Genomic DNA, 14,350 nt, shown 5'->3' on the forward strand with positions numbered 1-14,350 from the left:
TGGATTTCCTCTCACAGTCCAAAAAATGTGCAGGTTAGGTGAATTAGCTATGCTAAATTGCCTGTAGTGTTAGGTGAAGGGGTAAATGTAGGGGAGGGTCAGTGTGGACTTGGTGGGCCAAAGGGTGTGTTTCCACACTAAGTAATCTAAAGAAATCTAATCTCTACAGTATAGAAATAGAATCTTCCATCCATTTGTTTTCACCAACCAGATCTTCTAAATTAATCTAGTCCCATTTTCCAGCATTTGCCCCATATACTTTTAAAAGTCCAGATGCTTTTTAAAATGTTGTCAGAGTGTGTGAGTCTCTCTCTCACACATATTGGTCAAGGGGTGAATTTAACATTTGCAGAAGTGTACTTGCAGATACATTCTATTTTGTTATAAATTCTGTGTCTTATGATCCTGCTCCACAACTACCTGATGAAGCAGCAGTGCTCTGAAAGCTAGTCCTTCCAAATAAACCTGTTGGACTATAACCTGGTGTTGTGTGATTTTTTTTTTTTAACTGTCCACCCCAGTCCAACACCAGCACCTTCACATCATATCATTATAGAAACATAGTTTACAAGGAGATCAAAGCTGGAAACTCCACATTCAGGGATATGTGGGAAGGATAGAGTGGTGGGGTAGCTTTGTTAGAGACAGAGTAAGTATGATAGCAAGAAATAATCTTGGATAGGGAGACACAATGAGTGGAAATAAGGGGAAGACGACAGTTGTTAGAACTTAGGAATATTGCTATTCCTAATAATTGTTCATTAATCATTGAGAACTTGAATGTGGATGTTTGCTTGACAATAAGTATGTAGAATTGTCAGAAATTGGTTGAAAGGTAGAGAATTATGTAGTTAGTTATAAAATTATATGTAATACTGACACATTTTTAAAAAAAAACTTCTATTTTGGATTCTTCTGCCAGCTCATTCCATACATGCACCACTTTCTGCGTGAAAAGATTTCTCCTCTAGTCCCTTTTAAATCTTATTCCCTCTCCTCTTGAACCTATACCTTCTAATTTTGGACTCTTCCCACTCCAGGGAAAAGACCTTGGCTATTCACCCTATCCATGCTCCTTGTGATTTTGTAAACCTCAATAAGGATCCCCCTCAGTCTCTGACACTCCAGGGAAAATAGCCCCAGCCTCTCCCTATACAGAGACCAGAATTGCACAAATGGCCCAACTAATGTCCTTTTTAAAGTTGCGATATGACCTCCCAACTCTGTTGCTCAATGTGCTGACCAATAAAGAAAAGCATACCAAACATGCCTTCATTATCCTATCTACCTGTGACTCCACTTTCAAGGAATTATGAACCTGTACTCCAAGGTCTTTGTTCAGCAACACTTTCCAGGATTTTTTCATTAAGGGTATAAGTCCTGCCCTGATTTGCTTTTCTGAAATGCATCACCTCACATTTATGTAAATTAAACTCCAACTGTCATTCCTTGGTCAGTTGGCCAACCTGATCAAGGTCCTGTTGTACTCTGGTAACCACCTTTGGTGTCATTTGCAAATTTATTCACCATATCTTGTACAGTCACACCCAAATCATTGATAAAAATGATGATTAAACAATGGACCTAGTACTGATCTTGTGGCTGGCTGTTAGTCATATGCCTCCAGTCTGAAAAGCAACCCTCCGCCACCACCCTCTTTTCTATGTTTGAAGTTCTCCCTGTATTCCATGTGATCTAATCTTGGTAACCAGTCTATTGTGAGGAACTTTGTCAAACGCCTTCCTGAAGTCCAGATAGATCACATTGACCGCTCTGCCCTCATTAATCATCTTCATTACTACTTCAAAAAACTCAATACATGTGAATCCTGTCCCTCCGGATTCCCTCCAACAAATTGCCCACCACCAATGTCAGGCTGAACATTCCCCAGCTTTTCCTTATCAACTTTCTTAAATACTGGGAACCCATTAGCAACCTCCAGTCTTCCAGCACCTCACCTGTGGTTACCAATAATACAAATATCTCAGCAAGGGGCCCAGCAATTACTTCCCTAACTTCCCACAGAGTTCTAGGATAAATCTGATCAAGTCCAGGGGATTGCTCCATCTTTCTGCATTTTTACAAAATCCAGTCCACTTTCTCCTCTGTAATATGTACATTTTTCAAGTTGTTGCTACTTGTTTTCCCACATTCACTATCTTCCACATCCTCCTTCATAGTAAACACTAATGCAAAATGTCTCCCCCATCTCCTGCGGTTCCACATATAGGTGGCCTTGCTGATCTTTAAGGTGCCCTATTCTCTCCTTGTTACTCTTTTGTCCTTGGATTCTCTTTTATCCTATTTGCCAAAGCTATTTCATGTCCCCTTTTTACCTTCCCGATTTCCCTTTTAAGTATACTCCTCCTGCCTTTAAACTCTACTCAGGATTCAATCGATCCCTGCCGTCTATACCTGACATGCTGCTTTCTTTTTCTTGACCGAAATCTCAATTTCTCCAGTCATCCAGCATTCTCTACACTTACCAGCCTTGCCCTTCACCCTAACAGAACATACTGTCTCAGGACTCTCATCTCATTTTTGAAGGCTTTCCATTTTCCAGCCATCCCTTTATCTGTGAATACCTGCCCCCAATCAACTTTTGAAAGTTCTTGCCTAATTAGCCTTCCTCCAGCTTAGATCTGATCTATCCTTTTCCACCATTATTTTAAAACTAATAGAACTGTTTAATAATTTCACAATCTTCATGAGCAATTAATACTCTAGGAGCTTATAGTCACTTATAAACTTAGTAACCATCACAGAAACGCATGACACATTCAATGGTAACCATGACCTGCCAGTGTCCAAGTACGACAGGTTAAGAATTCTTTTCTTGACAGATTCATAGAATAGTGTTGTCCAGAAGGAGATGATTCCGCTCATTGAGTCTGTCAGCTTTCAAAAAGCAATCCAGTCGGTACCACACTCCTGCTCTTTCCCCACATCCCTGTTTTCAAATTTCAAATATTATCTAATTCATTTATGAAATGAACTATTGAATCTGCTTTCACCAAGATTGTCTTTGGCAGAGAAAACCAGGGAAATCAGCTTAAATCTGTTCCTGCTGGCATTTGATTCTTGATTCACTAGAAACAGTTTTTCTTTATTTATTCTACCTAAAACTCTCAATTTTAACTTTAAATTGCACCTCTGTCAAAATGTTAGCACACTCAGTTGGGGACGATTGTCCACTTACATTTTTTACAAAAAAAAAACTTCAATCTGGCTACTGTCAAATGAACTCTGCCTACACTTGGACATTTTATTTGGGTATAAATATATTTATGTAAAATATGTCAACCAGGATGTGGATGCGAGGGGTAAAGTGAATTGCTCCCAATCTGCAACTGAATAGGTTCTTTACCTTCAGTATTTTTCTCCAGCAGTGAGTGGTGTGTACCATTCACTGGTTCAGCATCACAGTCTGGTATGCCACCATGGCCTATTGCTTTTTAATCCTTTTTAATCCAGGACTTGCTGTTTTGCTGGGATGTGGAATTAGGTCATGTCCGTCATGTCATGATTATTCATCCAAGCTTGGCCAATGAGTGTCAACAGGCTCCAGGACCCCACTGCATACGTGATCATGGTTTTATTTTCCCACAGCAAACACAGACCCATCATAAATTTGTGGTCAACACCCATCATGAGAAACCCTGGTTGTTTTCACTTCCCTGTTTCCAAAAACATTGAGGCATGGCAAACGAAGGGTATTTCTGAACAGAGATATATTTTGGTAAATATCATAGCAAATTTATAGAGTAATTCTTGCTGATAACTGTTTCCAATGCTCTGTGGAACGATGCCCTTTGGACCTATCGTTATTTAGGTGCATTCCTTTGTATTACCCACAAGTGAGGAAACATCCTCTGATATTACAGATTCTGAAACAGCGCTTCTAATTGGATTTTACTACAAAATAAACTTCACTGAAGCAGTGAATTTTCTCTATCACAGGGGACTGGCATGAACTATATGGAACACATTTCTTTATTTTCTTCTTTTCTTTACATTTGCTTCAGGAAACTCACTAACTCTTAAGCCTAAGAGATCAAGAGTCCTAAAAAAGTAAGCTGGAGGAGCAGCCACAATCAGTGTCTCTAATTTCTTAGTTTCAAATGGTGGAATTGAAAGTTTGTGTAGGTGAAGGTGAAGAGGCATTTTCCACATCTGTTTCTGGTCAAAATGCAACTTCCGCAGCAAGAATTCATCCAAGACCTAATGAGTTAAGCAAAATGTCACCATGGTTTCAAACCCTACTGGTATCAGGACACACATACGAGACTAAATCAATTTATAGAGTCACAGAGATGTACAGCATGGAAACAGACCCTTCGGTCCAACCCGGCCATGCCGACCAGATATCCCAACCCAATCTAGTCCCACCTGCCAGCACCTGGCCCATATCCCTCCAAACCCTCCCAATTCATATATACATCCAAATGCCTCTTAAATGTTGCAATTGTACCAGCCTCCACCACTTCCTCTGGCAGCTCATTCCATACATGTACCACCCTCTGCATGAAAGAGTTGCCCCTTAGGTCTCTTTTATATCTTTCCCCTCTCACTCTAAACCTATGCCCTCTAGTTCTGAACTCCCTGACCCCAGGGAAAAGGCTTTGGCTATTTATCCTATCCATGCCCCTCATAATTTTGTAAACCTCTATAAGGTCATCCCTCAGCCTCCGACGCTCCAGGGAAAACAGCCCCAGCCTGTTCAGCCTCTCCCTATAGCTCAAATCCTCCAACCCTGGTAACATCCTTGTAAATCTTTTCTGAACTCCATATGTTGAAAAGTTAAATGCTTAATATATCTTGAACAGCTGCCTCCAAGTGCCAGAGACCCGGGTTCAATTCCCGCCTCTGTGTGCAGTTTGCACATTTTCCCCGTGTCTGCGTGGGTTTCCTCCAGGTGCTCTGGTTTCCTCCCACAATCCAAAAATGTGCAGGTTAGGTGAATTGGCCATGCTAAATTGCCCCTAGTGTTACATGAAGGGGTAAATGTAAGGGAATGGGTCTGGGTGGGTTGCGCTTTGGTGGGTTGGTGTGGACTTGTTGGGCCAAAGGGCCTGTTTCCACACTGTAAGTAATCTAATCTAATATAATGTAATCTAAGTCTGGAAATATGCTGATGTTAGCATGAATCAACGATTACCTACGAGGCTGAAGCAATATCTGATGAGCTCATTTAATAGTGAGATTTGCAAAGAAATAAGACGAATAGTAATAGATTTTAAGATGACATGAGCAAACTAGTGAAATGAACAAAAACATGCAAGTAAAACAAAGTGTGAAGTAAAAGATTTTCATGCGAAGAACACGGAGATGCAACGTGGACTAAATTTATTTAAAGGAACAAACAGGTTCAATGAGGGAGTTCCAGAACATAGGGGCTCAGGTAGCTAAAGAGCTGCGGATAATCATGGAGCAGTTAAAATCACAGTGCTCGTGAGGGCTAAATTAGAAGAGTAATGATATTTTCTACTGCAGTAGGGTGACAGGAAACCACAAAGACAGGGAGGGTTATAGCATGGAAGGCTTTAAAAACAAGCATGAGAACACTCAAATCCCTCACACACAGGTTCTTCCCCAACTGCTAATAACACCCCAGCTAGTAAAACCCACTTCACTCCTGCTCACCCTTAACAAGATCCAATCCTCTTTCAGCATGCTATTCTTATAATGATACTCTAATTTACCTGAATTCGAGGAATTGCTAATTCCACTGGGAGATAGAAGGGAATTCCCAGAACCTTCCCCAGCCTGGAAGAATACACATGATCCCCAAGAACCGCAGAGAGTTTGACAGTGAGGTGGACCTGTAACACACTTTCAAAGGCTGATGCGGGAGGAAAGTGAACAAACATTGGAAAATTGTAAATCTCGGATACAACCAGCCGACAGTAATTTAATTAAAGAAAACCCAGACTACATTAACTCACTTGTGAGAGGTTGAAGCTGTACTAATGCACAGCCATTTGCAGTATCGAGAACCTTATACCTTGTAACAGCCTTCTTTGCTTCCTTCCGCCGAAAGTTTCCAGGAGTGGGATGAAACACTGGAACCACCTATATTAGCGTAACAAAGCACGATAAAAGTAAAATCACTGTAAGTTTTAAAGGCCCAGGCAGGCAGTAAATATACAGATCTTATCCATATTTACCTCACCACGCGACTATCTGGAATGTCATTCTCATTATTTCTAAAACAGAGAAATGTAGTCTGCATTATCAAAGGCAAAAGGGCATTAATTTGCTCCCCCTCAGCCTCCCTCCACAGAAGAATCAGTAATCAAATGACCATTTCAAATGCTGATATTCTGTTAAGATTAGCAGTTAGAAATTTGTGGGTTAGATTTTTGTCCCTCTTCCTAGGGAACTTTCTCAACACTTAACTCACCTTCAACAGCCCAGCCAACATTAGGATCTCCTAATAGACAGTCATACGAGGGAATCCACACATTGTGCATGAACAACACCCAGAACCTCGATTATCCAAATGAGACAGGCGGGGAGTATTTTGTTCAGATAATTGATTGTTTGGATAACCGGAAACAAGCGGTAATTTGAGTGCCGATTATCTGAACATTTCTTGGTTATCTGGCGATGCACGCCATAATGCCGTTTAATTGATAACCGAATGCTGAGTTGCCTAATGCCATTTTTAAAGGGACCTTGAGATCTTGTTCAGACAATCTGAAATTTGGATAATTGATGTTCAGATAATCGAGGTTCTACTGTACCTGATTTGGTTTTCCAATTAATTGTCACTAACCAATCATGCTTATTCTGATGGAGAAAGTGGAAGGAGATGCGTCAAATAGAACAATTACCAGCTCATGCTCGCCAATGTTCTGCTTTGTCAGAGCCACACTGATTTCTCCCTCTGCAGGTTCTGGGATGCCCACTGTCACAGCACTGTTACAGAAAAAAAAATATAATAAATTCAAGAAATCAGAAGGAGATATGCACAGATCCCTGGAGTGATATAGTATGATTCACACCACATTCATGTGTCATAAATTTATAATTTAAAATCATTGAACCTGACACTGTAAGATAGAATAAATGTGTATACAAATACAGTAAAAAATAAACAATCAAAGAACTTTAGCAATTATTGACTTATTACACCTTCAAATAATGTTCATCCAGTGAAATACTTCTTAAATACTGTTGTTATGCAAGCAAGTTAAAAGATGCCAGAAATAACTGTGTTGAAAGCCAAGAAATAGAAGAAGATTAATCATTCTTACAGCTCCACTGTCACCTCATTTTCATAACAATGTTTTCTATTCTGCATTCCAGTCACTGATGAACATCCTCCTACTCTGCCTCCTGGGCATTCTCAAAGTTTTGCAATACCTCTTTGCTACATTCTAACATCTCCCCTGCTGCCCGCCCAATCACCCTTAGACATATCCACCCACAGTCATACCCTGCCATCACCCCTCAGCAACACTTGGACATCTGTTGCGCCGAACAGCTGGCAGCAGGCCACCACATCAGCATTTATATATTTAAGACACAGATTTTTGAAAAAGAATAAAACTATCTTTGAAACAAAACAAAGTTGCATTTGAAAGCATAGCAATAAATAGATTCAATCAAACCCATTTTAGATAAATGCGAGGTGCTGCATTTTGGGAAAGCAAATTTTAGCAGGACTTATACACTTAATGGTAAGGGTCGGGAGTGTGATGCTGGAAAAGCACAGCAGATCAGGCAGCATCTGAGGAGCAGGAGAGTCGATGTTTCGGGCAAAAGCTCTTCATCAGGAATTTTTCTACACCATATCCACACACTTAAATGCTTTGTCTACACCTTGTCGGACATCAAAAACTGTAAGTACAATAAACTTTTATGTTCCAACCTCAATGATTGGGAGTTTCACACACTTATTGGTAAGGCCTGGGGGTGTTGCTGAACAAAGAGACCTTGGAGTGCAGTTCATAACTCTTTGAAAGTAGAGTCGCAGGTAGATAGGATAGTAAGAAGGTGTTTGGTATGTTTTCCTTTATTGGTAAGAGTACCGAGTACAGGAATTGGGGGGTCATGTTGCGGCTGTACAAGATATTGGTTAGGCCACTTTTGGAATATTGTGTGCAAATCTGGTCTCCTTCCTATCGGAAGGATGTTGTGAAACTTGAAAGAGTTCCGAAAAGATTTACAAGGATGTTGCCAGGGTTGGAGGATCTGAGCTACAGGAAGAGGTTGAATAAGCTAGGGCTGTTTTCCCTGAAGGATCAGAGGCTGAGGGATGACCTTATAGAGGTTAATAAACACATGAGGGGCATGGATGGGGTAAACCGACAGGGTCTTTTCCCTGGGGTGGTGGAGGCCAGAACTAGAGGGCATAGGTTTAGGGTGAGAGGGGAAAGATATAAAAGAGACCTAAGGGGCAACGTTTTCATGCAGAGGGTGGTGTGTGTGTGGAATGAGCTGCCAGAGGGAGTGGTGGAGGCTAGTACAATTGTAACATTTAAAAGGTACCTGGATGGGAATATGAATAGGAAGGGTTTGGAGAGATATGGGCCAGGTGCTGGCAGGTGGGACTAGATTGGGTTGGGATATCTGGTTGGCATAGACGAGTTGGACCGAAGGGTCTGTTTCCGAACTGTACATCTCTATGACTTGACTGCAGCAATATTCCTAAATCAAATTCAGTTGGCGACTGCGCTGTGCTCACTAATATTCAGTTTGCACAAGCCCTGTCCTCATTGATAATCAGCCACTGTCAAGCCTGTTGTGCCCTGAGCTCATTAATAGTCAAAGAATAGCTGCCCAGTTACTCACAGGGCTCAGTAATGTTTAGTCACTAACAGCTGCAATACTGGTACCCAAGCATAACAAATCTCAGGTGAAAATTCAAGATAAAGTCTGTGCATTAAGCCCATTTTTGGGTATATCTATAGGCCAACTCATTTTTTTTTTAATTGAGTACTTGAAAGGTAATAGATTCCCTAGATTAGATTCCCTACAGTATGGAAACAGGCTCTTTGGCCCAATTGGTTCACACCAACCCTCCAAAGAGCAACTGATCCAGACCCATTCCCCTACATTTACCCCTGACTAATGCACCTAACACTATGGGCAATTTATCGTGGCCAATTCACCTAACGTGCACATCGTTGGGCTGTGGGAGGAAACCAGAGCACCCGGACGAAATCCACGCAGACACGGGGAGAATGTGCAAACCCCACACAGACAGTTGCCCGAGGCGGGAATTGAACCTGGGTCCCTAGCAATGTGAGGCAACACTGCTAACCACTGAACCACCGTGCCACCCCAAATATGTTTCTATTAAACGGTTATTGGAGAAATTGTTTATGTGATGAATAAGAATCCCAGGTTAGCACATATAAATTTCTATCATTTAGTTACTTCAGTGTTGTATAATAATTCAAACATTACCAATAACTGGTGAGTGCCTCCTTCCTTCTCCGAGCTTGGATGAAGGCATTCTCAATGTACTTGGTAGTTTGGTGACAGGTGGAAAGCAGAACCAAGCCAGAATGGTCCCTGTGAAGAAACAGCACAATCAACAATGGTTTAGAGGGCATTATCAGTCACACGTTGACTTACTCACATGTATGCATATACAGATTACATAGCTGTACTATATGTGAGATTCCTATTAGTGACAGCTTTACATTTATGTGTTGATAGTGATAGTGCTCTAAATATGAGAACTGATAATACTTTGAATTATAAGAACTGTCTGGAGTTACGTGTCTACATTTGTATTGTAAAGGTGGACTTGAAGCTAACCCCTTGATTATCACTGACATCTCTCTATGCATGCTGCTGTAAATCAGTATTTATCACATCACTACACTAGCAATTGCCTTACTCCCCTAATTATAGCTAGGCTCGGCTGTAATGCATTCTGCTTTCCCTAGAAATCCAGTGCTACTTCCAGCATGCCACTTAGGTATGGTACATGTATCAAACCTACTCCATCACACAAGGAGTCCAGCTCCACGTTTATCTGAGTCACACTAGCCTATATTGTGGTCATATGTGTATCTATGCATGTACTCTGATTCTATTTGTGGGCTTGCATTACTCCAACGTGCATTTAATCCTGTAATTATACCATTGTGGCGTAAATATTTCCTGCACAAAAATCAAATCCATCATGCTTTGTTCCTAGATGTTACTCCAAATTACATTCAAATCCAGTTTACAGTCCCAGTCTGACAGCTTGTACTGAAGAACTGGCAGATTTCAACAGTTAAATCATTTACCTGTTACTTGCTTTTACAATATGGAGTTCTTTGGAAAGATGCAGTCGCTGTTGAAGTTCTGGAAGCAGTGAGGTAAAGGAGAGTTCCTTACCTGTTAAGGATAAAAGAAAAAATGTTTTGTATTTTCAAAGCAACGTGGGCGGCACGGTGGCACAGTGGTTAGCACTGTTGCCTCACAGCGCCTGAGATCCGGGTTCAATTCCCGCCTCAGGTGACTAACTGTGTGGAGTTTGCACGTTCTCCCCGTGTCTGCGTGGGTTTCCTCCGGGTGCTCCGGTTTCCTCCCACAGTCCAAAGATGTGCAGGTTAGGTGAATTGGCCATGCTAAATTGCCCCTAGTGTTAGGTAAGGGGTAAATGTAGGGATATGGGTGGGTTGCGCTTCGGCGGGGCGGTGTGGACTTGTTGGGCCGAAGGGCCTGTTTCCACACTGTAAGTAATCTAATCTAATCTAATCTAATTCTCATTCAGTCAGCAGTAATCAAGCTGCTTTTGCAGGCTGGTTGGAATTGGTCCGGCACTAATATCTCATCCATCTCTGGTCCAGTTCTTCTCTTTCTACCCTGACTATTTATTTCTTTACGGAAATAGGGGAACTCACTGAGCCAAAGGTACAAGTTTGACTGTCAGGATTCATAATGTCTATAATTACTAACTGAAAGAAATTCAAGTGGTTTCTCTCTGGTGCCCTTAAGGAGAGTTGATGTAGATCCCAGTTTTTGTGCCTATCCTGGGAGTGAGAGGATGTCTGATTCCAGTTTACATGCAGTACCTCTTCAACAGAATTCTGACTGTTCCAATTTCTTTAGGGATCCAATCAGAAAAGCATTCTGAATTTTCTACACAGGGGATTCCAGTTCTTTTCAAAACAAAAGCTAAAATTACACTTCTTTTCCAAGTAATTGTCATGGTATTTATGTATTCACAAAATTTCATTGAGCTTTTAATAAAATTTGTGATGTTTTGAGCAACTGGAATACTGTACTACTGATGTGAATAATCATCCAATCAAACTAGTGAACCAAATGTAAAACATGAAAAAAGAACATAATCTGGATACTTTGGCTCAAAATGGCATTTCTGTAGTAGCACAGATGTATGCTGTGTGCAATATCACTGCGTACTGATCGTCTGTTTGAATGTAACAATAAAGATTGTGGGTCATAGCAAGCCAAGGGAAGGCAGCTAGCAATGATGTGCTTGAAAATAATGTGGTATTTCACATATGTCTTTGCTACTAGTCAATTTCTCCTCCCTCTTTCTCCTGAAAGCATAAATGTCATTCCAGTGTCAGGTTCCATGGTACCTTCAGTAACGCTTTCACCATAACGAAGGAACTCAGGAAATGTATCACGGAAAAAAAGAGAGCCTATAATGTGGCCAAGAGCACCGGAAAATCAGAAGATTGGGAAGGCTACAAAAACAAACTGAGGATAACAAAGAGAGAAATAAGGAAGGAGAGGATCAAATATGAAGGTAGGCTAGCCAGTAATGTTAGAAATGATAGTAAAAGTTTCTTTCAATATATGAGAAACAAATGAGAGGCAAAAGTAGAGATTGGGCCACTTCAAATTGATGCAGAAAGGCTAGTGATGGGAGATAAGGAAATAGCTGAAGAACTTTGCATCAGTCTTCACAGTAGAAGACATGAGTAATATCCCAACAATTAAGGAGAGTCAGGGGGCAGAGTTGACTATGGTAAAGCAGAAAGTATGTGATAAGCTAAAAGATCTAAAAACTAATAAATCTCCTAACCCGGATGGGTTACATCCTAGAGTTCTGAGGGAGGTGGCTGAAGAAATAGTGGAGGCTCTGGTTGTAATCTTTCAAAAGTCACTGGAGTCAGGGAAAGTCCCAGGTGACTGGAGAATTGCTGTTGTAATCCGATTGTTCAAGAAAGGATCAAGACAAATGATGGAAAATTATAGGCCAATTTGCCTAACCTCAGTTGTAGGTAAAGTTCTAGAATCCATCATTAAGGATGGGGTTTCTAAATTCTTGGAAGTGTAGGGTCGAATTAGAACAAGTCAGCATGGATTTAGTAAGGGAAGGTAGTGCTTGACAAACCTGTTAGAATTCTTTGAAGAGGTAAAAAGTAGGTTAGATCAGGGAAACCCAGTGGATGTTATTTACCTAGACTTCCAAAAAGGCTTCTGATAAGGTGCCTCATGGGAGGCTGCTGAGTAAGGTGAGGGCCCATGGTGTTCGAGGTGAGCTACTGCATGGATTGAGGATTGGTTGACAGATGGCAGAGAGTTGGGATAAAATGTTCTTTTTCGGAATGGCAGCTGGTGACAAGTGGTGTCCCGCAGGGTTCAGTGTTGGGGCCCCAGCTGTTCTCTTTATATATTAATGATGTAGATGAAGAGACTGAGGGCATTCTGGCGAAGTTTACTGATGATGCGAAGTTAGGTGGTCAGGCAGGTAGTTCTGAGGAAGTGGGGAGGCGACAGAAAGATTTAGACAGTTTAGGAGAATGGTCCAAAAAATGGCTGATGAAATTCAGTGTGAGGAAATGCAAGGTCTTGCACTTTGGAAAGAAGAACACTGGCAAGGGCTATTTTATAAATTGTGAGAAAATTCATAAAGCCAAAGTACAAAGGGATCTGGGAGTGCTAGTACAGGATTCTCTAAAGGTTGACTTGCAGGTTGAGTCCGTGGTTAAGAAAGCAAATGTAATGTTGTCATTTATTTCAAGAGGGTTGGAATGTAAAAGCAGTGATGTGCTTCTGAGACTTTATAAAGCTCTAGTTAGGCCCCATTTAGATTATGGGCCCCACACCTCAGGAAGGACACAATGGTGCTGGAGCTGTCCAGCAGAGATTCACAAGGATGCTCCCTAGAATGGTTGGCCTAATATATGATCTGAGGATCCTGGTTGGCCTAATATGGCTGAGGATCCTGGGATTGTATTCATTAGAGTTCAGAAGGTTATAGAACATAGAACATAGATAGAACATAGAACAATACAGCACAGAACAGGCCCTTCAGCCCACGATGTTGTGCCGAACATTTGTCCTAGCTTAAGCACCCATCCATGTACCTATCCAACTGCCACTTAAAGGTCGCCAATGATTCAGATTCTGCCACTCCCACAGGCAGCGCATTCCATGCTCCCACCACTCTCTAGGTAAAGAACCTACCCCTGACATCCCCCTATACTTTCCACCCTTCACCTTAAATTTATGTCCCCTTGTAACATTCTGTTGTACTTGGGGGAAAAGTTTCTGACTGTCTACTCTATCTATTCCTCTGATCATCTTATAAACCTCTATCAAGTCACCCCTCATCCTTCGCCGTTCCAATGAGAAAAGGCCTAGCATTCTCAACCTATCCTCGTACGACCTATTCTCCATTCCAGGCAACATCCTGGTAAATCTTCTCTGCACCCTCTCCAAAGCTTCCACATCTTTCCTAAAGTGAGGCGACCAGAACTGCACACAGTACTCCAAATGTGGCCTAACCAAGGTCCTGTACAGCTGCAACATCACTTCACGACTCTTGAATTCAATCCCTCTGCTAATGAATGCTAATACACCATAGGCCTTCTTACAAGGTCTATCCAGCTGAGTGGCAACTTTCAAAGATCTATGAACATAGACCCCAAGATCCCTCTGCTCCTCCACCTTACTAAGAACCCTACCGTTAACCCTGTATTCCGCATTCTTATTTGTCCTTCCAAAGTGGACAACCTCACACTTGACAGGGTTGAACTCCATCTGCCACTCCTCAGCCCAGCTCTGCATCATATCTAAGTCTCTTTGCAGCCGACAACAGCCCTCCTCACTATCCACAACTCCACCAATCTTCGTATCATCTGCAAATTTACTGACCCACCCTTCGACTCCCTCTTCCAAGTCATTAATAAAAATTACAAACAGCAGCGGACCCAGAACTGATCCCTGCGGAACTCCACTTGTAACTGGGCTGAGGGGAGATTTAATAGAAACTTACAAGATAATATATGGCTTAGAAAAGGTGGATGCTGGGAGATTGTTTCCATCAGGCAGGGATACTAGGACTCATAGGTATAGCCTTAGAATTAGAGGGGGTCAATTTAGAACAGAAATGAGGAGTATTTCTTCAGCCACAGTGTGG

At 41.6% G+C, this 14,350-nt stretch overlaps 1 protein-coding gene across 2 annotated transcripts in view; it reads right to left on the reverse strand.

Annotated features, from left to right (window-relative positions):
* LOC140483667 (mitochondrial mRNA pseudouridine synthase RPUSD3-like) overlaps positions 1-14,350 on the reverse strand; it is a 39,164-nt gene that overhangs the window by 9,709 nt on the left and 15,105 nt on the right. Inside the window, exons 5-10 of one of the 2 annotated variants that reach the window (XM_072582026.1) lie at positions 10,254-10,344; positions 9,418-9,525; positions 6,837-6,921; positions 5,946-6,072; positions 5,703-5,842; positions 489-4,221 (exon numbers count right to left, since the gene is read on the reverse strand). In XM_072582026.1, the coding sequence (XP_072438127.1) occupies positions 3,994-4,221; positions 5,703-5,842; positions 5,946-6,072; positions 6,837-6,921; positions 9,418-9,525; positions 10,254-10,344 (779 nt within the window). In that variant the 3' untranslated portion in view covers positions 489-3,993. Of the gene's footprint in view, positions 1-488; positions 4,222-5,702; positions 5,843-5,945; positions 6,073-6,836; positions 6,922-9,417; positions 9,526-10,253; positions 10,345-14,350 lie in introns of those variants that run through there. The other variant, XM_072582027.1, reaches the window with a different exon arrangement.

Source organism: Chiloscyllium punctatum, chromosome 12 (assembly GCF_047496795.1).
Source record: "Chiloscyllium punctatum isolate Juve2018m chromosome 12, sChiPun1.3, whole genome shotgun sequence".
Taxonomy (NCBI): Eukaryota; Metazoa; Chordata; class Chondrichthyes; order Orectolobiformes; family Hemiscylliidae; genus Chiloscyllium; species Chiloscyllium punctatum.